We start from the raw sequence: 27542 nt of genomic DNA, 5'->3' as shown, positions 1-27542 counted from the left end.
TAACAGGATATGTAATCATTTATTAATTCATCAATTTCCTGTTGAATAAGATTGATGTTGACAAAAACAAAAAGAACAATGTACAGCTAGGTGTCTAGAAGTTGTTGACTAGTCGCACTGACTACAGAGCCCGTGTCAAGAAGTTGTTGACTTGTCGCACTGACTACAGAGCCAGTGTCCAGAAGTTGTTGACTTGTCGCACTGACTACAGATCAGTCTCGAGGACAACTAACTAAAGATTAAGACCTGCTGACTGTAGGTTGTCTAGAATTGCTGATTTCTTTAGTCTCTTTGTTGGTCCATCTGTTAAAAAAAAATTGATTTAATTTAAAAAGCTTGTTTTTTGTTAAATGTATGAAGTTTAAAACATCTAGTGAGAGACTGTTGAGGCTACAGGTAATGAGAGAATTTTTATTTTTTAAAAAAAAACCATTTAAATACACGTATAACCACTTTTTCTCCTGATGTTTCAGAACAAGACTTAATAAAACAAGGAAGTTACAGCGTATGGTGTGTGGGTGTAATTGTTCACCAACACAAAAACTAGTACGGGGTTAGCAGGTCTTCCTTTTTCCTCTCGTTCGTATACATCCAGGTGAAGCACAGATCAAGAGGAGAATATGTATAAAAAGTCATGCATACAAAATACTCTTCCCTCTGAAATTTATTCTGGAAAATGAAATGAAATATGAGATTAACCCTACATCCCCCCTTTTTTTTTTTTGACAACCACCACTTTTTCATTGGTTCAGGGGGACCTTTATCAAAATAGATGTATTTACATCTAAAGCCACCCAAGTCATGATCATGTATGTAAAACTTTGTGCCATGTGATCCTAATTGTGTGGAGCATGAAAGACATCCCCCCCCCCCCCCAAAAGCCTGAAGAGGCAATGACCAATAAAATTACTTGCCATCATGGAAGTGTTCAGCCGTTTTCTTCCTGAGCTGATCCAGGTCTTCTGCACTCTCTGCCCATTCTAAGACGAGTCTCCTCCCGTATAAATGTGTGCTGTGACACAGCGCATCAAACGCTCTCTATATGAAGAATAGTGAAAATGACTAAAAACTGTCATACAGAAAACAACAAAGTTGGCATGTATTCCTGTCATGTGTGTGAAAAAGGGATTCCCTTGTATCTTGAATGCCTTGATTACAAATAATGATGAATTTTCTATAAGAACCAAAATAAATGTAGCAATGGAAGAAAATGAGACGTCCATTAAAAAGCCTGTGAAACAGACATTACCCAAATCAATAATTGTCAGAGAAAATTGGATTATGCAATAAGAAGTGGGAGTATGTCTGGAGGGGGGACAGGAGATCACTCGGATTCCTCGGTCTACTCCTGAACTGTGGAATTGATTTTTTTTCACATTAACAGGTCTAATGTAAGGGAGTAGAAAAGCTTCATCTCCTTGCAAGAAAAGTCCTTCATTTCAATTCATTAGAAGTATTAAAATTCATATCTGCAGCAGTATTGGAGTTCTACTGATGGATGAGAGTTATTAAACTTGTGCATGTTAATCTTACCAGACCTCAATGTTGTTTTAGTTATGACAAAAAAGAGGACTACTCTCTGAAACCTTGGTCCAATCTCAATGGTAATTCTATGGAAAGGCAGCAGAAAGTTTTAAAATCTAATGTGTATATTCTTAGCTCAATGAGCTGTACATTTTCTATTTGATGCAATTAGTAGCAAAGGATAGGGGAAATTGAAGCTTTAGACGGGTCACTATGAATGATCTATACATTCTGAAGATGATCGAGATATGTTAGAAAATAAGAGAAAGTAATTTTATAACATTGCTAAACTTTTTGGTGGTTCATTCCTTAACTCTTAAAGGGACTTGGACACGATTTGAGATCAAAAATTTTATTTTTATTTTTTATGTATAAAATGGTTTACTGGTGCATTTTAAATGATTGACCAAAATATTGAATGTTAAAAGCGAGTTACAAGCGAGATACAGAGGTAAGAATTGATTGTTATGTAAACAAAGCTCGAGTCTTATAGTTGTTAACAAAAATGTAATGTAGAGAATTACCATGTCTTGGACAACATGACATGTAAAAAACAATTTAAACTAATTCAATATCTTCATAAATACTATTATCAACAAAAGAAAGATACATTTGATTGAAACTTACACCAATACAACACATATGTAAAAATGACAATATTCGACCTTTGTTTACAAAACAAAGAATTATGAACTCTGTATCTTGCTTATAACTTGATATTTGACTTTCAAATTTTGACATAGCATTATAAACTTCTATGATTGTCAGATTAAACAATGAAAATGGAAAAATGAAATTTGAAAATTTAAAGTCAAATCGTGTCCAAGTCCCTTTAACACATCAGAACTGTGGTGCCTAACCCACTAACAATGGGGATTGGATAAGAAGACAGTACACGTACAAACTTTGTCTGTTCAGGAAGCCCACAAATTCAAAATCAACCTCTGACAAACGCATACCGGTAATCGAAAACATGGAATAAGAACACAGTACAAACTTTTGCATCCTGCCTGGTCAGGAGGTCCACAAGTCCAAACCCCACCCTCTGACAAATTCATGATCGAAAACATGGAATAAGAGCACAGTACAAACCTTTGCGTCTTGTCGGGTCAAGAAGTCCACAAAACCAAATCCCCTGTGACTCCCAGTCCCTCCCATTTTCTTGGGGAGCCTCACAAACTTCAATTCTCCGAACACCCTAAAACAGCAAGTTTACTCATACACACATGCATACAAAAATTTCTTGCTTGTAACTACATGTATATGGTGTAGAGAAAGTCTTACAAAGTAGGATTGGTCAAAGCTAACCATTTATTAATCACAAAAATCATTAAAATACATACTTGAAAAGTTCATAGATTTCCTGTTTCTTGGCCTCGAATGGAATGTTCCTGACCAAGATTTTGGTGGTTTTCTGTTTTTTCACTTTCTGCTTCTTCTTTGTTGTTACCTTTTGTGTTCTGTGAAGAATTTTGTTTCATATTTTATTTTATTTTTTTAAATCAAAAGCAGAAGAATAAAAGGTAATTCACTGATGTGATGCATATCTCTCCATCTCTGTCCGTGTGTGTGTGTGTGTCTCTCTCTCTCTCTCTCTTTCTCTCTCTCTCTCTCTGTCATGAAAGCATATGTTAGTATAATGCAAAGATAAATTTGCAGTAAAGTAGCTAAAACACTCCAATTTATTGCATGTTGGAATGCATTTGAAACAACAGACATATCCATTCACTAGTCTGAGTCATGTTATAATGTACATGTATATCAATCAAAAAGTGTCAAACTTTAAGCGAACCAATACACTGCTATATGATACCAGTACATCAACAGCAGGGGACTAACAGCTCAAAATTCAAATACTTCCTCCTGGGGGATTATCAAAGCAGGAAACTGTTAAGTGGTTTATAACAAGGAACTCCATACAGGTAAATTCCACAACAATGGTAGTGGTACAAGTACACATGTGCTATAATTTGTAATCATAAAGTCACATTCTGAAGTTATCTTGCCAAATATGTGTCAAATCTCTTGCCACTGCACAATGTTGCAAAGAGGACTTGAACTTTGAACTTTTATTAAGATACTTATCAGTTCACTTGCCACTGTGATTTGATAAGGCAATACAATCTACTGTGTACCGGTATGTAGACCTGATGCAATGAAGTTTTGTTAATTTTTAGTGTTTTTGCTAAGTTAAGGTGACTTCAATTAGGGAAAGCCCCTATTATGTCACCCTAAGGGGTAGAATCCTTTTGTTGCCCATTTAATACAGGAAATGATTTTATCACGAGACATAAAAGAGCTGAATCCTTCACAATTGTTAAACAAAACACATATGAAATAGTAATCCTTGCTAGTGTACACTAATATCAAGGCATGAAACATGGACACATGAAAGTTTGCAAGGTCAAAGGGAGATAACTTGATTGCAAAGACAATCTAAGTTGAAATTGCTTTGATCTGCAGTTTATAAAAATTGGACACACACCAAATACTAGTGTCAGCTTTTTGTTTGGCTAATAAATTTAAAAGATATCAGGAATTATAGCAGTATTTCAATTATACAGCAAACTCTATAATTGTGAGTGATGTTGTTACATAAAGGGTGTGTGTGAGTGTCAGATTTCCCTTCTTACCCCAGGGTCAGTGTCCGAGTTCCCTTCTTACCCCAGGGTCAGTGTCCGAGTTCCCTTCTTACCCCAGGGTCAGTGTCCGAGTTCCCTTCTTACCCCAGGGTCAGTGCCCGAGTTCCCTTCTTACCCCAGGGTCAGTGTCCGAGTTCCCTTCCTAACCCCAGGGTCAGTGTGAGAGTTCCCTTCTTACCCCAGGGTCAGTGCCCGAGTTCCCTTCTTACCCCAGGGTCAGTGCCCAAGTTCCCTTCTTACCCCAGGGTCAGTGTCCGAGTTCCCTCCCTAACCCCAGGGTCAGTGTCCGAGTTCTCTTTTACCCCAGGATCAGTGTCCGAGTTCCCTTCTTACCCCAGGGTCAGTGCCCGAGTTCCCTTCTTACCCCAGGGTCAGTGTGAGAGTTCCCTTCTTACCCCAGGGTCGTCCTGTTGGACAGCTTCAGCTCCACCATGTGTCCGTCCAGTTCTGTGTGCTGTAGCTCCTTCAGCGCCTTCATAGCGCTCTCCTTCTTCTGGAACTCCACAAACCCGTACCCCATGGACAGGTACTTTCCTGCAGGGTGAGAGTTATAGAGACAGATTCAATTTATGATACGCCCTGTGCACAACGTCATCAAGTTATAGATGAGAGCTTACATTGTGCAGACCATGGGTAAACCTATTCATCTCGGTGCATTTACCTGGATTCTTCATGTCTTTCTTCTTTGCTACAGAAACAGCACGAATCGCCCCACATTTTTTGAATTTCTGAAAGGAATTACAAAATATAGCGTTTGTATTAAAATAATGCTGAACATCCTCTAAGCGTTACAGATGAGATGCAGATATTTGCAAGTAATGAAATTCCGTTAAAGTGTGTTAACAATAGCATCAATGAAGGTGACAGTTCTAAGCCTGTTTCTTAGATAATGAGTGTGTAAGAGGACTAGAATTGGAGTCGAACCTGTCTGAGGCCCTCCTCAGAAGTGCTGAAGTTGAGGTTTTTGACAAAGAGCGTGGAGTCAGGTTCAGGACCCGCATCCTCCTCCCCACTCTCACCGGATGATTCCTCATCAGCCCTGGCCTCCTTCTAAAAGACAAAGGACAATTTATTTTTAGTGTAAAGCTATAGGAAGGTTGATAATTCAAGATGTTCAATTTTATAAAGGTAAACTTCTATATTTATACACAATCTTATCAGAAACCTTCTCTTTCAGAAAAACAAGGTACAATTTGTCAGAAGTGTAAAGCTCTTTTAGGCTTATCAATTACACTGCTTGTATTTCCCAAAGTCAATTTCTGTATAATACATCAACTTTGGCCTGCACTGTCAAAATAACCCCTTTTCTTTTTCTGAAGGAGAATTACAATTCTCTATACAATGTACCTCTGGCTTTCTCTTTATGTACAACGAAGAGCCGACAATGTGTCCTGGGTAAAAGCTCTTTGAAGGCTTATGATATTAATTACATTGTTTTTCTTCTCAAAGTAATTTTCTATATTTGGTTTTTAGTTTGTGCAGTCATTAATAACCCTTTCCTTTTTCCTAAGGAGAATGACCATTGCTTACAGAACAATTTACCTCTGGGATTCCTACAGAACAATTTACCTTTACCTCTGGGATTCCAGAATCAGCCGACTCCTCCTGTTTCTTGTTCTCTCTAACAGCCAGCTTCCTGAAAACCTCCATAGGGGCCCACTCCAAGTACAGTGGAACATGTTGAAACTGAAATCAGAAGAATACAGTGCTGGTCAAATCAAACAAGAGGCCCAGGTCACAGTGATCATCCAAGTAACTGTTCTCAAGTTAACTTTTACACCCTTTTCTACAGTGTACTTTTATAAAAACACAAAACTCTATTTTAGGGGTTTTATTATCACCTCTCTTAAGGAATTTAATGAATTGAAGAAAAGTGCTTCACAAGATACTGTGAAAATGACTCGGTTGTTCCAGAAAATATGAAAATTTAAGGTCATGGACAATGACACTGAGAATGACCTTTACAAATGGTGGACAAATTTTGATCAGAAAAGCTTGCTTGAGGTTTGAGCTCAGATGAGCTACCTAATTATAATAAGGCTGCTGCAAAAAATCTAGTGGGAGGATCAAAAAGAGTTAATCTTAAATTAATGCCAATACATGTATTCACTTACTGGTACTTCTGGACTTACAATGGAGATATGACTAAAGGGAGATAATTATCCTTGATTTAAAGAAAATTGCATAAAAGTCCAACTACATGCATGCTTTATATTCTGTGGTATCATTTTAAAATATTTGTTTAATTTTAAACATGAATTTTAAATGATTAAGAAAATTCAGCTTTGGGTATACAAACGAACAATGGTTTTACCAATAAAATGAGTTGAAAGACATGAAATTTCCATCAACATTAGATTGTGGATCAAATTAAACAATGAAATCCATATAAATTAATGTTCAAAAAATTAATGAAACCACACTAAAGGGTGTATATATGAGATCTTAGTTTATAAAAGATGGTGTATAGTAAAGCACGCTCATAGCGAACACACTTATAATGACTTGACACTTATAGTGAAGTGATCTTCATTCCCTGTGGGGTTTAAACAGACTGTGAAGCTAACGTATATAACAAATTACGTTTAAAACGAAGCAAGATTGCCCATCCCTGGCCCTTCATTATATAAGCATGTTTTACTGTATATATATAAGGCTGGTATAAAACAGATAATCACCTTTGTGTAAGCCAGGTTTCTGAAGCCTAGCTTTGCCTCTGTTGGGTCCAGGTATTCCACGATGGCTGTGACTCCTGATGGGGGCATGAGCACCCTCCCCAGGGCCCCATGTTTACTGAACACTTCCCGGAGATCCTCGGGGTCTGTGTTGGCGGGGAGGTTCTTCACGAGGAGGACCGTCTTACTCCTCGGAGCGGCAGCCTATCAGAGGGAGGACAAAATGTGGCAATTATAGTTAAAATGATATACTGTAATTTCCTAATTAAACGCGAGGAATTTATTCCTGCGTAAAATCACAGATTCTAAAACCTTGCCATTATTTTTTAAGAGTTGGGAGCTATAGATAAATGTTCCGCGTTTGCGATATTATATTCTCGCGATTTGATAATTAATAGCGGGATCGCGGAATTAAGTACTTGCGTAATATAAGGAATTTACAGTAAATAGCAATGTGTACAAGGTTTATTACCAATAACATTACAGTAGTCTAGTTAAATATTTATTACTTGAATACAAATATAATTTTAGTACAGTTTGTATTACAAAACTAAATTTTGATTATCCATTAAAATTCATGACTACCTGACTAAAACTATCTAGAACAACTCCATTTTCTGTCAGGAAGTAGCGGGTTTCTGCTACGATCTGTGTCTCTCCTAAAGCCATACGGACTCCCAGACTCTGAGGAGCTTCCTGGTAAAATAATTCAACAAGTTAGCAAGATAGTTTGACAAGCAACAGTTCTACTAGTGGAAACAGAGATCTCACAGACTTACTGGGTCCAGGATGTGACTCTTCTCAGTGTTGTATTTGGTTGCCATGACATCAGCCACAGCATTAATTCCAAGGAACATTGTATTCCAATTATGGGAGCTGGAAAAAAAATTTGAAAACTGAATCGGCAAGAATTCATCTTTAGCTTACTTTTGTACAAAACAAATGTGTTCTGATCTCTAAACTTGAATTATGCTTACAGTTTATGCCATGTTAATTATAGATTTTTCCTTCCTAGAAAAAATACTACATTTCTTTGACCTGATAATGTATCAAAGAGCTTTTTTGTCCTGTATTTTATGTAATTTACAAAATCAAATTTCTATTGATAAGTCTAATTTTTCAATCGGGAGTATTGGAGAAGTCTTCTGACATTCAGATGATGACTAGGTTTGTAACACACACCTTGAGGCTTCGGCTTTCTGTTGTGCAGCTTTTTTGGATTTGTAAGAGGATCCCTCTACAAAACACAACAGTTAAACAGAGTCTGCTACAATATCAGACTTTGTGAAAACAGAGAACTCTATAAAATCTACAATATCAGACTTTGTGACAACAGAGGTCTCTTTAAAATAAGTTGCATAAGAAGAGAGAATCAAGTTAAAACAGATAGATCCATCTTTAAAATGTTCTTACTGATACCCCTATTATCTCAGTTCAATGATCTAAAGCATGTCATATAATGATGTACAAGACTTGTACATTACTTTCACATTAACATCTACAAAAAGGTTGTACCTTTCTCTTCTTTCTCTTCATCCAGTTTCTCCTTCCCTGGAAGAATATGTAACATCCGTCCCTATTTTATGAAAAAAACAGAGGCTGTGAACAATTTAATCAACAGTCAAGTGCAAGACAGAATATCCCAGGTTAGTCTGCAGCAGAAGTGATTCTGGTACATTTCCTACACATTTACAACGCTATCTTACCATGAAGATGGTTCCGTCAAGCTCTTCATAAGCTCGTACTGCATGCTCTGGCATCATAAACAAAATGAAGGCGTAGCCTCGAATCTTTTTGGTGACAGTATCAATGGAGAGATGGACCTCGGCTATCGGCCCTGGATTAACAAGGCAAACAGTTTGAAACCCTTCCAACAATATAGAGGTCCCACAATACAGAGGTCCAACAATACAGAGGTCCCTGTGATTGACAAGCACCTGTTGTTGTCACCCTGAATCACACTTACCAAACTTCCCAAACAGTTCCTCCAAGTCTTCCTGGGTACAGTTGTAGGCAAGATTCCTCACAAACAGCCGCCCCGTCTGTAGAGTTCAATAATCAATCAATCAAACCAAGAAATTCTAATAGGTTTTAAAAGATTTACATTTCACATAAGGTATCTTCTAAATATGTTCAATACTTTAAAGCTAGGTTAACATGTACATTAACAATACATTATTTCTTATAAAATTTAACTAAGGTTAACTGTATTGATTCAATACCATACCTCTGCAACACTGTCCATCTGTGACTCGTGTTCCTCCCAAGTCTAAAAATAGTTTTCATATCATACAGTGTCTAATTTTTCTTTTGCAAACACTTGCTTGACAACAAAATCTTGATATGCATTCATAGGGTGTCCATGTAAAAAAAACATGCAGTGGGTTTCATAATTAGAATTACATGTATTAACAGATATATTTTAAACAGTTCCTTTTTTATGATTTTTACTACTATCTACAGTCACTGTAGAGTTTTCAGTATTTTAGACTATCGGTTCATCGTGTACAGCAGTCCCTGTGGGAGACCCACCTTTCTGTCCACAGACTGTACAGCTTGCTGTGACTCTTTCTCCTCTGATTGGACAGCTGTCTCTTCCCCCGTCTCACACTTCTTCAGGTAAACTCTTTTGCTCTCTGTAACAGTAATGCATCAATACGTACCAGTGCATGTTGGCAAGTCAATCTTTCTACGTCTGACTGACAAGATCTGATTTTTCAGGCCAATGTTCAGTTCACTCTTACATGTACCATACACAGGAGTGTAATGATATACTAATAACCATTATATGTAAAAAGTTCTGATAGGTTGACAATCCATGAAAAATGACCCAGAGAGAAATTTAATGATTTCATTTTGTATACCAGGTGATAATTTGACATAAATGTACATGTTATAATAGAGTCATAGTATCATAACACTCAACCTGAGGCCTCCATCAGCTCAACCAATACAGCCTCAGTAAAATCATGATACATCATGATAAACTTCAGCCATTTCAAAATGAGTATGTCTCTATATAGGCCCACTATTCACAGTGCAGTGACTTACTGATAAAGTTTTTGTTTCTTCTCATGGCATCATTTAGATCTTTCTCTGAAGAAAAGTCTACATAAGCTACTCCTAGAAAAAAACAAGATATCGGCATTTAAAGATCAAATTTTTTTTATACCAGACAAAGTATGCCAAAAATACATTTACAGATTTTTGACAAGACACAATTTTTGTCTTTTGTTATTTTTAAATGTGTTTAATGTAAATGTAATATGGACACTGGGTTAAAAATTAATTTTTTAAGTAATAAAGCACTAGTATTGAGGGAGTTTGGAGTTTCTGGAGTGTAATGGCTGGTTAATCCAGCACATTAAAAAATAATCCAGATCATTCATTATAAGCATAATTCGTTATATCTGTCAAGTTTACAACATGAAAAAAAGTATTGGGAATTAAAATCACTTCGCTGTAAGCGTCAATTGATTATAAGCATATTTGCTATAACCATGTTTCACAGTAAATGTATATGTATGAATCTCCAGGGTTTAGAGTAACAATTTAGAGTACCAGCAAAATGAAAGTCAATAATTTCATTTTCAAATTGTCATTTCTGATAAAGGTATTTCCTTGACTGCCCATCCCCTCTTTTGAATCAGTTTACAGCACTCTGCATTGTATATAAACTGTATATATACACACCTATTGATTTTTTCTGGTTGTTTTTAGGAATACGGATATCTTTTGGTTTGATTGGGTTAAAAAACTCTTTTAATGCTTTCTGTAAAAGATGAGAATTTTTTAAAATTTCACAGGAATTCATGTACACATCCATTTATTATAAAACTTTTCTTAGAATATATAACTTAATCAAGCTTTTTTTTCAACAGATAGACATTATCATTTGATAATTTCGTTTTTATTGACATCACTCAAAAACAAATACCAGTAAATGATTGACAGGTTATATTTACCTCTCCTGTCGAAACAGGTAAATTTCTCATCTTCAACATGTACTTTTGTTTGGTTTCCTCAGACTGTAAATAATGACGCACCAAAAATAATACATGTACCTAAATGCAAATGTACCTATTCAAAATGAGATTTTAAAAGAAAGTCACAAGATTCCCCTTGTAGTTCAGTAAAATACACAAATTTCATAAGCAACAGTCAAACTGTGGAAAATGGAGATACAATATAGCAGTACATCTACATGTACGCGTCAACTTTTCTGTGTGTATTCATGGATGTAAAAAAATTACTTGTACATGAACATTTACTATACATAAATGCAATTTTACTTAAAGAATTCTTCCTCCATTTGACATTACTTTACATAAACCAAAGACACAGCAGCGGGTTCAATTAAAGAAATGGTGGCACTGTAGTTTAGAATGTCACCGTCTAAAACATTTCATCACCTCGTCACCTCCTACTGACCTGACTCTGCTTGTCTTTTAGTTTCACTTTCACTTTGGTCTCTGTTTGTTCCTCTTCCTCTGACTCGGAGCTGCTATCCTCAGGCATGGCTTGTTCCTCTTCCTCTGACTCGGAGCTGCTATCCTCCAGCATGGCTTGGCTCGAGACTTTAGACTTCAAGTACTGCAAAAAATACATTGAGGTCATTTGTACACATTGACTGTGTAGTCAGAGACTCAAAAGTACTACAGATAGTTGAACATACAAATAATGACCATGGGCCACTTACTCCTCATGCAGTTTCATTATTTATGTCATAATTATTGCAAAAATGGTGTTTGGAAATTTTCCATCGCGAAAGTACTGCATGGTTTTCTGACTGTGGCATTTAAAATGTAGAACCAATTTAAATTCTACAGAATGAAATTTCTCTCTCAGTTCTTCCTCCCTTGATACAGAGTGCAAAAATCAATGATGTTCCGTATACAAATACATGTATTAACATTAGTATTGTTACTTATGAAACATCTTCACATGATTAAAATTTTCGACTAGATTGATGTCTAGACATGTTGGTATCTGACTAGAACTTACATCCAAATCTGACACATTCTTTTTGGTAGCCAACTTGTCTTCTTCCTCTATAAGAATAAAAATACACACGTTTAAGTTTATATTTCAAATGTGCTTATTTCAAATACATGTAAATGAAAACAAATTGGATTTTTATAACACTGATGAATGGAGCAAGTGAAACGATAAATATAATTTATAATTTAATCCCAATGCAAACAACTGTCTCTTAAAAGCTTTACAATGGATTATAAGCCTTAACAATTCAAAATCTAATTTTTAAAATTGCAGAATTACAGAGCTGTGGGACTGAAATTTTTGAGTTGCTTGTGTTAGAAGTGTCCTTTTTTAATAGGTAGAAATGTTTATCCAAAGACACTACTATGATATTGAATCGTTTGAATACATTGAAAGGACAAGGAAAACTAAATTGAAAGACATCAGGCTGTGTAAGTACAACACTTTATCCTTTATCCTTTCACACAAACTCAGAATTTACTACTACCCATCAACTCCTCCTCTCCTTCCTCCTCTTCTTCCTTGTTATCTTCCTCACCACTACCATCACCATCATCGTCATCATCACTATCTTTATCATATTTTATCTTCTCTTTATCCTCCTCCTGAACACCTTCTCCACTGGGCGGTACTTCATCATTACCCCATACTGACTTGTTCATACTTCTTTGGTGAGCTTGTACAAATTCTTCAAATTTTGGATCATCTTTCAACTAATTATAAGACAATTAAATTATGGTTGAAATATGCAACAATACATGCATAATGACAATGTAACTGCACATACAAAAGCACTGCTTTTTTTCAATTTGCCAGTATGGAGGACAACAAGAACTTGAGGCTTACCTCTCCTAACATCTCAGCAACCACCTTCTCCCTGGATTTTTTCTTCTTTTCTTTCTTCTCTTTCTTTTCTGTATTCTTTTTAAAATAAATAATACATGTATCATTAAGTTCTACAAAAATTTCAGAGCGAGATCAGCTCGCCAGTGAGAAGCACCAGCAAACACTGCAAGATCTAACAATAATGCCCGACCAAAAAGAAAATTCAATGTACTGCTCCCTATTATGTACTGAATTTTCTGTTGTCAGAATCGTACTCACAATTCTGTGTAAATCGCATATGGCTACAAATGTCATGTTGTCACGAGAACAGATAAAAATTAATTTTAAGAAATTCAAGGGTTAAAAAAGGTCAATAAAACATTCATCTGCTCGTTGTTAATTCTCAAGAGAGTTTTTAAAGAAGGAAAAGCAGACGACAATAAACCTGTAGATGTGAAACATGAACTCTGACGTCACAATCACTTTCCAAGCAGGGCAAAAAACTCTTTATCTTTTTTATTCAAATTATCATATTTATGAATCCCTTGGAATTTGATTATCATAATGACTTATGCTGCACTTCCTCGCATACATGTACATAAATATTGATTGATTTTTAATCTGAACTTACTTTCGTATTTTCATTTGGTTGATCTTCTAAACTTTTTTGTTTTTTCTGAAATGCTGAACTGTCCCTGGAATACTTGCTCCAAGCTCTAGGCTTGCTTGAGTCACTAAAATCTTTGGCCTTTTCAACCTAAAAACATTTCCAAATTTGATGGTACATGTACTATAATTTAATCAAGTCATATTTATTATTTTGTATAAAGCACATTGCTTTGAGAGTTGCTTTACACCAGCGCAAATGGCAATTGTCATGTGTTTAAATGAAAAAGATACTGTCAACGCTTTTAAACGTACATATATTCTACAGGCATTGATAAAGGTCTTGTTATATTGGTTGATGGCTTGGTCTGCCTCCGTCTCTGAAGTGTATCCAATGAAAGCAAAGTTTCTGAACACGCCCTCCTTTGTGTACTTCAGCGAGCAGTCAGTTAAAGTACCGACGGATCCAAACATAGACCGCAGTTTCTCCTCCTTTATCTGAAAATAAAAGCCATTATAACTTGGTGAAGTTTTCCTATAAAACATATTTTCCATTAACGTTCATTCAACAAAAACAAACTTGAATTGTATTACACTGTAGATTATAAAAGAAGCATCTGCTTTAATACGCCGTTAATAATTACTTTTTTCGGTAAATTCTTTACAATCAGTCTCGACATTATCGTATTGACACTGAAGACAGAAACACGTGTGGCTTGTTTTCTTCTTCGATGATAAACCGGAAGTAGCTTCAATTACCTCCCTTATTCATAAAACAAAAATCAATGAAAATGTAAAATAATAAGATTTTTGCCTTTTTCGTAATTTTCTGCAAAAAATGGCTGAAAATGTTATTGTAGTTCGGCCTTTTAAGGTATGAAAATTGCTTTTCTTTAGTTGTCATTGCTTATTAATCATGTTAATCTCTATATATTCTACCGATCTGTGAATTAACACATGCACTGGCACCTTTTATCATATCGGAATAATTTAATTTTTACAAAGCCAGTCTTTTTGATAGTTTAAAAACTCATAAATATATATATTATTTGTATTGTGATACATCTGTTATTGTGTGTTCGTGTTTTATGTATTTTAAATTAATATGTTCTTGTACTGTATGCGGTTTTTATAGCTCACCTGAGCAAAAAACCCCAAGTAAGCTTTTTTAGCTCACCTGAGCTGAAAGCTCAAGTGAGCTATTCTGATCACTTTTTGTCCGTCGTCCGTCTGTCTGTCCGTCCGTCCGTCTGTCCGTCTGTCCGTCTGTCTGTCCGTCTGTAAACTTTTTACATTTTGAACTTCTTCTCTAAAACCGCTTATCCAATTTCAACCAAATTTGGCACAAAGCATCCTTATGGGAGGGCGAATATAAATTGCAGAAATAAAAGTCCGATCTGTATTCAAAGCGGAGAAAACCTTGAAACTGTAGAAAAAGGGTGGTGCATTTTTAAAAATCTTCTTCTGAAGAACTACTGATTCCAATTCAACGTAGTTTAGCATAAATTATCCTTATGGGAAGGAAAATATAAATTGCAAAAATTAAGGTCTAATTCTGTTTCAAATCTGAGTTATTACGAAAATAATAATAAAGGAAAGGCGCATTTCAATCAGTTTAATAGCCTCGGATTCGGCATCCGGTAAAATGGGTAGACAAGACTTGGCCTGGGCAAAACAAAAGATAAGCAGTTATTAATCTGCCAATCTCATTAAAATCTCAGGATATTTGATGGACCAGTATATTTGTATTTGCTGTAAATATTGCTGCAAAATAATGCGTATTTGGAATTGACGATTGCCGATCTGCCCCGGCTTTTATTTTGCCACGGCCCGGTTTTGCTTACCCATTTTACCAAGACTCGTATTCCATACTTCTAAAACGAGGTTCTTTGTTTAAAGCAGCCATGACATTATACGAAGAAGGGTCGACCTGACTATGATGAATTTGCTTGTTGTGCAACAGTTCGCGTATGAAGGGAAATTTTTGAAACATGAAAAATATATTGGTGCCGATTTTGTGAAGTAAATTGAGGCTAAATATTTCAATGCGTCGACAGTTTTCACACATGACGTTGATGTTAGCTTGTTCTGATTTTCGTTTCGTTTTCATTATTTATGCTTTGTAACCTGGAAACTGTCGTCTGTATTTCGTGATTTTTACGTATCAAATCAAACAGAGACTTCGGTAAATCAAACAGTTACGTTAACTGTTTACCTGCGCAAATTAAGCAAAATCTGATGTAGGAGTACTGAAATACAATTCATTCTATCGGTAATTCGGCATTATTTTTTGCGTAATGGTAGATTAATGCAATAGGTTTTTGTTGAGGTGCTCGGCATTTTCTCTAGTTTATTCAGTTTAAATAGAGTTTGATATCGCTTACGGAAATATGTAGGTATATACATGTATATATATGATTCATTTCGAAAAAATAAATTGTGTTCTTTATTTGTTATACATGTAGTGCATGTTTCTTGTGTTTAATTGTTCACAATTTCTATTTACTAACCATTTTTGAGTGTTTGCTTCGAATTATAAGCAAGAGATTTGCTAACAATTCTATGTTTTTACACAGATCTTAAAAGCTAAAGATTAAATCAAAGTACTGATAGTACTGAAAAGCGCTAACCCAGCTTCTGTATGTATATAACAGATATATGTATATAGCATTTCAGCTTCTGTATACGCACTATATTTCCTCATCACTGCATGACAGTCCCTGCAATGATGTATGTAAGCCCCGTACATTAATTTCACAATAACCCGTAAATTAGATTCACAATAGCCCGTGCAGTTATGTGCATAAACCCCTGAAACTGGTTCCCTAACCAGTTTAAATGATGTATACTTTTGCTTATAGGGGGCGGTTATTCGATGCACCGGAAGTTGAAGTCTAACGACAATAAAGGGCTGAGCTATGCTTAGCGCTTTAAAAAGTAAAAAAATTGTCAATATTTATTACGAAAATTTTCAAAATCTGTTCTTCCAGAAACCAACTTATTGAATTGTAAACTTAACCTTTTTAGCTCACCTGAGAATGGGGCCACAATGGGGGGTCGAAGTTTAACAAATGAATATATAGAGTAAATCTTTAGAAATCCTCTTCTCAGAAACTAATCGGCCAGGAAAGCTGAAACTTGTGTGGATGCATCCTTATGTAGTGAAGATTCAAATTTGTGAAAATCATGACCCCCGGGGGTAGGTTTGGGCCACAATGGGAGATCGACGTTTTACATAGGAATATACACAGTTAATCTTTAAAAATCTTCTTCTCAGAAACTAATCAGCCAGGAAAGCTGACACTTGTGTGGATGCATCCTCAGGTAGTGTAAATTCAAAGTTGTAAAAATCATGACCCCCGGGGGTAGGGTTGGGCCACAATGGGGGATCGAAGTTTAACATAGGAATATATACAGTAAATCTTTAAAAATCTTCTTCTCAGTAACTAATTCGAAGGCAAAGCTGGAACTTGTGTGGAAGCATCCTCAGGTAGTGAAGATTCAAAGTTGTGAAAATCATGACCCCTGGGGGTAGGTTGGGGCCACAATGGGGGATTGAAGTTAAACATATGATTATATACAGTAAATCTTTAAAAATCTTCTTCTCAGAAACTAATTAGCCAGGAAAGCTAAAACTTGTGTGGAAGCATCCTCAGTTAGTGTAGATTCAAAGTTGTGAAAATCATGACCCTTGGGGGTAGGTTTGAGCCACAATGGGAGGTCGATGTTTTACATAGGAATAAACAGAGTCATCTTTAAAAATCTTCTTCTCAGAAACTAATCAGCCAGGAAAGCTGGAACTTGTGTGAAAGCATCCTCAGGTAGTGTAGATTCAAAGTTGTGAAAATAATGATCCCCAGGGGTAGGGTGGGGCCACAATGGGGGGGGGGGGTCAAAGTTTAACAAAGGAATTTATAGGGTAAATCTTTAAAAATCTTCTCAGAAACTAATCAGCCAGATGATTCTTTATAATTGTTAAGACTTTGGCCCCAGGACAATTCTTTGGCCTCACGAGAAGGTTGAGAGTTTACTGTACGTTTATATCCCATATATAAACTATTGTTAGGGATCTTTTTGAGAACTGCAATACTCAACACATGATATGACTATAAAATCATCCTGTTCGAAAAGGGACTAATGATTATAAACATAAGAACATCCAGGGGAAAATGGATTTTATTTATGCAGGATTTACATGAATTATTGTATATTGTCCAGATAGTTTGTATTATGACTCCATTGAGCTGATTTTATCATACCTATTGTTCCTCAGGTGAGCGATGTGGCCCATGGGCCTCTTGTTTAACACAATTTGGCTAGTGATCGTCTATTATTTTGTCAGTCCACCTGTAAACTTCTCATATTTTCGATCTTTCAGAACCACTTCATCTAAACTTCACACAGGGCGGGGGATCTAAAATTATTTAGTGCCTCATAGTTTTCAAAGGGGAGATAATCATAATATGTACTGTGAAGAAGAGGGTGTCTTCTTCAAAAGCCTCTGCATTACAAATGCCAGTGTTTACTATGACTGTCCAAGTTTACTGTTTTTATTATCTTTAGTTAATTATCCTGGGACAAAGTAGAACTTATATACAAAAAATTAAGCTTCTGTGTATATTGTATATCTAATTGTTCAAATCATGAGGCCATCCTTTAAAAAAAAGAATGACTGTTTAGAATTTTCGCCAGGGGGTTTTCAGACTCAGGAAGAAGTGAGTATTTTTTTTTATATTTATATATTTTTCAAACTTAAAGGGGCATGGCTACAATTTTGGTCAAAAATTATTTCTCCAATTTTAATGTGTAAAATGCTTTAGAAAGGCATTTTTAATACGCAACCAAAATTCGAGTGTCATTTGTTGAGTTATAAGAGAGTTACAGAGCTTACAATTCTTTGCTATGTAAACAAAGCCTTTCTTTACATTTTAAATGTTGAAGTGAAAATTACCGCTTTAGACCAAAACTAATATGTTAAACGTTAGGAACTGTTTGTTTATGCTTAAAATGAATAAGAAGATAGACAAATCAGTTTGAAAAAGATTTTTACTGGTATATTTAACATACGTAAACAAAAACAGGGCACGAGCCTTATTTACATGACAAAGAGTTGTGAGCCCTGTATCTTGCTTGTAATCCTACGATTGACTCTCAAAATTCATTTGATCATTACAAATGCATTCCTGAAGCATTGTAAATAATAAAATCAGAAAAAGAAAATTTGACCAAAATCGTGACGATGTCCCTTTAAAATTTACCTAATTAAACATTGGTAAAAAAAAAAACAAACAAACAAATTAAAATCTCCAATTAAAAAAAGCTCCTTTTGCTATTAAAAGTTTATCAACGTGGGTATTTCAATGAGGCGGGAGGCAATTCCAAACAAACAATAATTTTATCTTGGCCTGACCTTGGATTGATGGCCCACAGTCAATATGAGACTCATAAGAGGTTTTTAGTTTAAACAACTTAAAAGTTTTTTTGTATAGTTTATATTCTAAATTGTTCAAACCATGATCCTTTTGATGTACCACAGACAAATTAAGTGGCCACATGAACAGTTTTAAGTTCAACATAGAAATATTTAGGAAAAAAATTTCTTCGCAACAACTTGCAATGCTGTGGGATAGCTTTTTTTGAAATTACTGGGTCCCAGTTATATCATAGTATTCTACTCTTTCTAACCTTCTTCAAGTTCACTGTTTATATTAAAAAGAATAAAAGATGTAAAAAGAACTGAAAAACTGTTTTGTTAAGTTGAGTAGTGTGGCCCATGGGCCTCTTGTTTAATAAATGAGTTCAATTTGATTTGCTAATTACCCTCAATTAATAATTTACATTATCGTTCTTAGACTCCTTTGATTGATTGTATTTAGTAAAAAAATTAATAATTCCTTAAATACTGACCAGTAGAGCTATTTGGCAAGTTAGATAGACAACAAATACTTCTGAATCTTATTGATAAACTTTTTTATTATGAATAAGGGCACTGTAGTAATTTATCCGAAGTCAGTCAGAATGTCATTACGCCATGTCGCAGATATCTTAACGAGGCCGGGTCTAATTTGTTCTGCCCTAGATTTTTGGATGAAACTCTTTACATGAATTTCTACTGATATAATTATTATTTTACGATTAAAAAATAAGACATTTACCACACCGTTTGTTTAGGGGGTCATCTCAAAGTTTGTTAATCTTTAACATAGGACCCTATGGGATTTTGCTTGAAATGTATCAATTTTGCATATTTTTTACATTTTTTCAAAACTTCTGCCCTAGGGATTTCTTTTTGTGTTCTACATATTAAAGTTATTGCTAAAAGGCATCAAATGGTCAAATAAAAAAAAACCTTTTACCTCCTGGTTTGTTCCAGGGGTCTTATCAAAGTTGATTTTTGTATGCCCAATTTCCCGGATTAGTCAGATAATGGCTATTTTTTATTTGACAAAGGCGGAAAAGATGATCTATATAGTATTATTAAAACATTCAGACATATTTAAGTAATAAAAAAATATATAACATCACATATTAAGGGTCATTAATATAAAATACATGGTTATTTTCTTGAAATATATGAATTAAGCTATATTTAGGCGGGTTAAGAAAACGTGACAGAGGGCTAGGCTTGCTGAATCCTCTTCACGTTTTCGACCCGAGCCCAAACATAGCTTATACTTCGAGACATTTATATTTATTCCACAATATAACATTATTTTTATGCATCAAACGAGATATTTTCAACAATTTTCGCTGAATATCTGCAGTTGAAACTATCACGCCATGGCGTCAACCAAGCAAAAAGATGACGTCACAATACAAATGAAACGCTGCGCGAAAGCGTGCGTACTCGTTCTGTACTCGGCCTCGTTAATACTAACTTATTTATTAACTAAATTATAAAAATATCCTCCATATGTTATACAAATAAAAACTCTATCTTTTTTACCTATTACCCCCAGTAAACAGCCACATTAGTCACGTATTGTACAATGCCTGGTTCTGTTTTACAGATCATGGGGGAGGTATTCAGTGGTGTGGCTGGAGTTTTTCTGATCATCGCCTCGGTTGGACAGGACTGGGTGGAAGTGCAGTTTTTCCGCACAACTCATGTGATCACTTGGGGATTATGGGACATCTGTGTTGGTGGACTTTGCCTCCCAGATAGCGGTATATATACATCTTCATGAATCCCATTAATAAAAGTCAAATGTAGGTGATGTGAGTTTACCGAGCATTGAGACAAAAACTCCCATAGTACAATGTAGTCATTTCCTTACAGGAATGAACAGAGGCATGTTCATCAGAATCAATGGATGCTAGCAAGCACTTGCCAAAATTCTTTATAACTGCAACACAAATTTGGGCTAGAGCTTGCGGACACCTGCTTTGCTAAACCCACCTCTGGTAAATCTCTTCTGAAGGCTATAAAATGCTTGAATATGTTTGTCCACTATTCTCAAGAAATTATTATTTTTTTTATAACTTTTAAATGCTTGGTGATGTAGTAGGAAAGGAGGAATGACCATATTGATAAAATGTAAACATTGACTGGACCAGGAATTGAACACAAGACCCCTGCAACTCTAGTCAAGTGCTCTATCACTGAGATACCCATGCTGATATCCACGGTCTATATAGCCCCAACTACTACATTCCTCCCTCCTTAAATGATCTTCGCCGTCGAAGATCACCCCAGGTTCTTCCCCTGGCAGGAGTTAACCTGTCAGATCCAGGAGCAGGTCTCGACATCAAATGCCCAATTAGTGTACACTATTATAATAGTGTAATGCAGTCCTCAGTGGTTTGGTTTGAACATATTTATTTGCATAAACATATGCAAATGGTTCGAACACAAGTTCTAACAACTTACAAGGTTCTTACCAAGTACTTGTATAACAATTAACAACTGTGTAGTAGTTTAGAATGGAAAGTACATAGAAATGGATATTACTAAAGTGGGTAGATTATTGAACAAATGTACATGTATTTATTAACAGTTTTAGGCAGTAAACCTGAGAATTACGAGAATCTACCACAATCTATGATAAATTTTTGAACAGCAAAAAAGATGTGTTGGTTTAAATTGACAGTCAGAGATTCATCTCCCCAAAAAAGTCAATGACAATTAATAATGTTAATAATTTGATTTAAATTTAAAAGCTTTGAAAACAGTTCATTTCGTACATTGGTATATTTCTTACATCCAAAAAACAAATGATAAGAATCTTCTGGTAATCCACATTGACAATTAGGGCTCTCAATAATATTTCTACTGTCCTTAGATTTAATGCATAAATTTAGTGTGTTAGTGTCTATTCAAAACTTAAATATATAAAGCCATCTTTAACAATTTGTCTGCCTCTCCCTATTAAATGATAAAAAAGTAATGAATTCAAATATTTGGGGTTTTTTTATCCATTTTGTAAAATTGGTTTCATATTGATGCTTTCCCCTTGAAATTAATTTCCTTTCCCACCATACAAAATTGGAACATTTGAGTCTATACAGAGAGGACAAAAAAAACAAACAATTTTATAACTGTCAGCTGGAAAATGATATATAAACAGGCATGTACATATTAGTTATCAAGGGAGAAGTCAGAAGCAATGATTTGATGTGATTGCTGTCGTTTCATTAATTTTTCTAGTAATTTATTCTCTTATACTCTATGAAACCTTTTTTTGAAAATAACAAGAAACATTGCAAGTCATTCATTATACAGGTAGACTTAACAAGTCTATTAATTATCTTGCTTTCATAATTAAAACTTATATATCATCTCACGGAGAATTTTACCTGGTACTATGAATAGTCAAAGTTTGGACAGAGGTGTTAATTCATCAGGGATAAACTCTATGTGGGAGTTAAATAGACCTAATTTTATCCTAATCAGAGACAAGCTGCAATTATATAAATATAATCCTTGCAGGTAGCAGCATGAAAGAGAAGGGCTCTCAAGTTACTATGATTTCTATTTAAAACTTGTGTAATTGTATTAGGTGGATTTTTTATTATGGATATGTTTATCTTAATTGTCTAAATTAAGTTCTTTTATGTTTGGGGAAACACCTTTGTTCTGTTATTAAGCTGTTATTGAGTCACACAGATGGTATAATACATGTTACAGAGAGAACAAACTTCATTACAACACAGAACAAGGAATTAATACTATACACTAGATTCACAATACAAACACTGACCGCTATATTCTAATGGTACACGTCACTAAGAAAAGGTAAGTCAATTTTTTGGGCCAGAGTGGTTTTTAATTTGATTTGGACAAAAAACAGGCCAATAAAAACTTGAACTTCCATCTGCTGATCCATGCATATGTGACTTATCAAAAACTGGGGAGTGGATGGCAGTTATTATTTTAATTACATTGGCCAATGAGAATTTTGATTTGATTTTGGCCTGAGATGTTTTTGATTAAATATGTTGCCTGAGTGATTCTTAGGACACCTGTGACTCTATGATTCATTGTTTTGCGTGTTCCAGGTTGGCTGGAGATTTGTCGGGGCCTCATCCTGTTGGCAGTCCTCCTCTCCCTGGGAGCGTTCCTCTGTGGACTGGTGGGCCTGTGTATCCACTCCCACTGCAGTAAGAGGGCCTGGTTCATCCTAGCAGGTGCCCTCATGTCTCTCGTGGGTAAGGCATATATACATGTATCTAGTGTGTTCATAAGTTATCGTCTCATATCAAAGAAAGTAAAATACATGTATTTCAATAGAAATATATCAAAAAAAGAAAATTGATTTATCAATTGATTATCTTTTTTTTTACTGGTCCATGTACACGTACATATATATGTATGTGGAAAGAGGTGGTACTTTGAATATTTGGAAAGCACCTAATTATGCCTTTTTAAAATTAGAATTATCCTCCTTTTCAAAATAGCTGAGTTTAATGAAATAAAATGAATCACTGTGACAACATATGACACAATGCGGTAGTTTCTGACAATCATAGTATACATGTATTATTTCAATCTCTGTAAATCAATGCTGTGTTCTTATAATTAAATTTAGCTCACCTGAGCCAGGAGCTGATGGCGTGAGTGAGGTTGCCCTGCATTTCTACATCTATTAGTCTCATATATATTATAACTGCATATGCTTTTTTTCCTGAGTAATTATTTATAGTATGAATGTTAAAAGGCATAGACATCAGTGAATGAAGAGAAGTGAGAACTTGGACCTGAACCAATTAAATGTTACGTTTTATTTACGTTGTGTCTTTTTCCATTGAATATAAATGAAAAGATCAAGCTGAAATTTTTCTGGGAACTGCATGTACTACTGTAAACTGACTTTTATTCATGTGCGAGAAAATTTTGCAAGGTTAGCGGGAGCCTTGTCGTCGCAAATATTTCTTGCTGTGAACCAATCCTTTGTCTATAGTTTTAGAACAATACAGGTCTGGAGAAGGCTTGGTCGCGAACATTAGTCATCGCAAACCAGTTTTTTGGCAGTTAATCGTGAAATAAAGTCGCGGCGAATAAAAATTGTTTTACAGTATATATTTTGATATGGATTGTTCTATTGAAGTGTATTGAAATTGGCAGGAGCTAAAAGACTTATGCAGCATGGAAGATAGGCATGAAACTCTGAGAAAATGGTGGCTATTTGTCCTAGGAATCCTCATCAGTCTGCAAATTGTGATCATATTGGCAGGAAATGGCGTGGTCCTTTTTACAATGAACAAATATAAATTCCATTTATCCTTGGCTACAAAATTCTTCATATCCTCGATGGCTGTAGCAGACATCTTGTTGGGGGTAGTCCATTTACCACTGGTTGTGGCTTCTCATATAGGAGGGAACAAGATCGCTGAAATTCAGACTGTCTGCATTATTCGACAGGCGTCTGCCATTGGAATATATTGTGCTATTTTGTGTAATCATTTTGCTGTTGCTGTGGACCGATACATTGCCATTTTACATCCAATGAGATATCATGCTTTAATGAAAAAAAGAAACATTGTGTTTGTGTTAATCATCATATGGATGAGCAGTTGTTTTCTCACAACATTGCCAGTGATTACAGATTTTACCAAAGGAAACCATTCGAGAACCGATAAAGTTATATTCTGTGGATCACTTCGAGAGATCTGGCCACTAGTGGACAAGCATGGAATCCTTCTGTTTTTGGTGATAATAATCAGCATACCTGTTACTCTACACATCCGAATCTATTTGGTGGCTCGCAAACAACAAAGACTCTTAGTGAAAGTTTGCAGGTCTTCAGTGTCACCGAGAAGAAAGGCAAGCCAGCGGACTGCTAAAGTCATGGCACTTCTACAGTTTTTATTTATAGCTTTTTGGGTCCCATTTCTTGCCACGATACCTTTGCATTTTATGGGCATCAGTACAGATTTGAAGGACATTGTAGTACGTACCTCGGTTTTTGTGGCTACCTGTAACTCTGCTTTCAATCCATTTGTTTATTTTTTGTTGAAAAAGGAGTTCAAATTTTTATTTAAAAATCATTTAAAGAATTTTTGTAGTAAAAATAGTCCAGCTGTGGACAGTTCAGAAAATAATCAGGTAACCTTGTGTCAGTCATAAAATAATAAGTACCTAGTAATCTATTTATATCTGTAATATTCTATGTAAATTAATTTTAATCTGTCAGGTTTTGTTTAAACTTTTTAAAAAATCAGACATACTCTGGTACATTGTACTTTTTTGTTTTTTTTGTAGAACATGATTTTATTAGTACAAACAATAAGCTAGCCTATATTACGTTTTTTTTAATCTTTTCTAGGATATAGTTTTAACAATTAATGCATTAGATTTCAAGCTTACAAAACAATTAATAGCTTAACCACCACTCAGAAGTTATTTATATTGATCTTATTTATCTAAACTTCCATTCAGAAGTTATTATTACTGACCTTAGTTAGTTTAATTAGCACCCAGAATTTATTATTATTGACCTAAATTAGCTTTACTACCACTCAGAAGTTCTTATTATTGACTTTTTAAACTAAATAAAGGGTACCCCTATTGTACGGATAACACCTCCTACAGTTTCCAAGATAAAGAAGTTGTTGTTTTGCAGATCAATTGTTCGACATATATGTGAATATTACATGTACTTGGATTGTGATTTTTAATATCCTGTAATTTATTTTTAAAAATACCATTCGTTGAACATAGTCATTTTTTCACATAATATTGCATATATATATTATCCCTATTGTATGGAAAACTAGTTGTTTGGAAGAATAGTTGTACTAATGTCAGAGATGTGCATATTATTTGAATTTTGATTTTTGATAATTTATGAAAAAATACCACCTGTTGAACTTAGTCATTTATTCGCATAATATAGCATATAGGGTACCCCTGTTGTACAGTTATTTACTCCTCCAACAGTTTTCAAGATAGGAAGTTTTTATTCATCAGTACAATTTTACATATTACTTTGATTTTGATTTTTGATAATCTATGTGAAAATACCACCTGTTAAACTTATTTATTTAGGACAAAATATTGCATATAGAATACCCCATTTCTCTGGGTAGGTAGTGTTTATCAATTCAGGGTTGACAAATGGATTTTGGATATTGTTCACTCAAAAGAAAACCTAGTTTGCTGTCACATGGACAGCTTCTCTTTTGTTTTTAATTGCTGAGCTCAACAGATAACAAAGACTTATTAGTTAAAATGAGTGTGAGATAGACCGGGTACATGTAATGTGTGCATCTGATCATCAGATTAGTTACTGGGGTTTCATTAATACGGTACTTGTTGGCATCAATTTTGGAGGATTGAGGGAAAATCACAGTTTTAAGGATACTTAAATTCATGGCCACTGATTAATCGATACAATATGTTACTGTGGAATCATCATTGTTTGTGGGGGGACCAATGTTCATGGCTTTTGTAGGTAACCTTTGTCTGCGAATTTACATCCCAATGATCATATATACAAGCATTTCTTTATAATTAAATATTCATTAAAATTATCCTGATACACTCTCAATTAAATTACATCCCCATGAACCAGGAAAAATTTTTCTTCCCATGAACATTGACCCCCACGAATAAAAATGATTCCACAGTATTCGATAATTAATGCACTTCAATGAAAATTTATTTTCGTGGATCAGTTCAACAGCAGAATCCACGAAAATCAGTATTTAATGAATATTGATGTAACAATATGATTGATCAGAATAATTTAATGCATAAGAATATCAAAAGAGTTGATGTGAGAAATAGTTAGATAAATATGTAGCAAAGATTTATTTATTGAAAGCATCAAATGAATGAACACACCAATTACCAGGTAATCGATAAAACAATATAAAGCTAGATGAATAATAACTATTTTTTCATTTTATATACGAATAGCTCTGCTGGACCTACTAACCCTGATTCTGTACCCAGCCATGTTCAACTCGGACATTGTCCACTTACAAACAGACAGCCACTGGATGTACACCCTCAAAACCTGGAACTTTGATTGGACCTACGGCTTCGGCTGGGGTGCTTTCATATTTACTGTGGGTGCTTCCTTGTTCTTTATTCTACCTTTAGATGACAAAAAGACTATTTCTAAGCCATTCAGAGCAATCAATCATCGCTAGGCTTCTAGCAGAAAAAGGAAGTGGATTGTACAGTTGTAAGATGGTTTCTCACCGAATTTGAATAAGAATCATCCGTATAGGGACTGTAGCATCAATTAAAAAACTGTCTGCAGTAATCTGTTATAAATATGACAGCAGCTGTCATCCATTTCCTAAAACTTTGTCTCTCCTCAGATGTTGTGCCATGTTTTTTTTTTTATCTTTGATGAATACAAGTATTCCATAAAGTTGTCTATGATGCAGTTTACTCCCAATGAACTGATGAAGATACCGGTATTTATTTCCCAATCTTTTTTTCTTGAACATATTTACATACAGCACAATTAGATAGAGGTTGTATATTGGTCTAAAAACAAAATGTGTTGTTTTAAACTCACTGCTTCGATTAAGTCCCAACGCAAGTTAATATGTATTTTCAACATTTTTGTTGGCAAGCCATTTGTGTCGGTCTAGTTTTCTGTTCTATTTTTTTTGTGTGTGTGTGTGTTTTTAATTCTTGAATAGTATCTACCTCATTGTGTCAAAATAATTGCTGTTTCCAGTTATAAGCTGTAATGTGATACATAGATGAACAAGTTATTGTTGTGACTGGATAATGTTGTATGCAATTCACTAGACTTCTTCATGTATTATTCATAATTCAAATGTCAGAATAAACAAATGATAAAATGTA

The 27542-nt window shown here is 34.9% G+C and overlaps 2 protein-coding genes across 6 annotated transcripts; one reads left to right on the top strand and one right to left on the bottom strand.

Annotated features, from left to right (window-relative positions):
• Positions 1-14056, bottom strand: LOC105321520 (probable RNA-binding protein 19). Of its 3 annotated transcripts, XR_010712465.1 has the most exons (28): positions 13918-14056; positions 13589-13771; positions 13299-13424; positions 12689-12763; positions 12330-12555; positions 11846-11892; positions 11273-11434; positions 10807-10869; positions 10535-10613; positions 9893-9964; positions 9374-9477; positions 9069-9110; positions 8808-8883; positions 8548-8678; positions 8357-8417; positions 8024-8078; positions 7621-7717; positions 7427-7537; positions 6845-7045; positions 5742-5852; positions 5091-5216; positions 4828-4894; positions 4562-4700; positions 2868-2984; positions 2617-2722; positions 915-1038; positions 174-303; positions 1-131 (listed from the first exon to the last, which is right to left on the bottom strand). XR_010712465.1 is itself a non-coding variant. In XM_066080597.1 (27 exons), the coding sequence occupies exons 1-27, from the start codon at positions 13951-13953 to the stop codon at positions 233-235; spliced, it is 2808 nt and encodes a 935-aa protein (XP_065936669.1). In that variant the 5' UTR covers positions 13954-14056; the 3' UTR covers positions 1-232. The 3 variants fall into 3 exon arrangements, 2 of the variants coding, with proteins under 2 accessions (XP_065936669.1, XP_065936670.1); XM_066080597.1 differs by having other exon boundaries at positions 1-303; XM_066080598.1 differs by having other exon boundaries at positions 1-303; positions 5091-5213.
• LOC105321518 (p53 apoptosis effector related to PMP-22) lies at positions 14008-27542 on the top strand. Of its 3 annotated transcripts, none has more exons than XM_020064574.3 (4): positions 14008-14147; positions 20284-20440; positions 22772-22921; positions 23838-24163. In XM_020064574.3, exons 1-4 carry the CDS (start codon positions 14112-14114, stop codon positions 23867-23869), a joined length of 375 nt encoding a protein of 124 aa, XP_019920133.1. In that variant the 5' UTR covers positions 14008-14111; the 3' UTR covers positions 23870-24163. The 3 variants fall into 3 exon arrangements, with proteins under 3 accessions (XP_019920133.1, XP_065936671.1, XP_011418131.1); XM_066080599.1 differs by lacking the exon at positions 23838-24163 and adding an exon at positions 23302-23831; XM_011419829.4 differs by lacking the exon at positions 23838-24163 and adding an exon at positions 26634-27542 and having other exon boundaries at positions 14009-14147.

The sequence above is a fragment of the Magallana gigas genome, chromosome 3 (genome assembly GCF_963853765.1).
Source record: "Magallana gigas chromosome 3, xbMagGiga1.1, whole genome shotgun sequence".
NCBI classification, from domain to species: Eukaryota; Metazoa; Mollusca; class Bivalvia; order Ostreida; family Ostreidae; genus Magallana; species Magallana gigas.
The sequence above is the reverse complement of the archived record's forward strand: the minus strand, read 5'-3'. Positions and strand labels throughout refer to the sequence as shown.

Excerpts from the sequence above, each read along its gene's own strand:
- LOC105321520 (XM_066080597.1), bottom strand. The coding sequence starts at position 13,953 with ATGTCGAGACTGATTGTAAAGAATTTACCGAAAAAA. Across the intron at positions 9,965-10,534 it reads CAACCAGAAAAAATCAATAG|GAGTAGCTTATGTAGACTTT; the intron begins GTGTGTATATAT and ends GTTTTTTTCTAG. Across the intron at positions 8,884-9,068 it reads AGATGGACAGTGTTGCAGAG|ACGGGGCGGCTGTTTGTGAG; the intron begins GTATGGTATTGA and ends TGAACTCTACAG.
- LOC105321518 (XM_011419829.4), top strand. The coding sequence starts at position 14,112 with ATGGCTGAAAATGTTATTGTAGTTCGGCCTTTTAAG. Across the intron at positions 14,148-20,283 it reads TTGTAGTTCGGCCTTTTAAG|ATCATGGGGGAGGTATTCAG; the intron begins GTATGAAAATTG and ends TCTGTTTTACAG. Across the intron at positions 22,922-26,633 it reads TGCCCTCATGTCTCTCGTGG|CTCTGCTGGACCTACTAACC; the intron begins GTAAGGCATATA and ends ATATACGAATAG.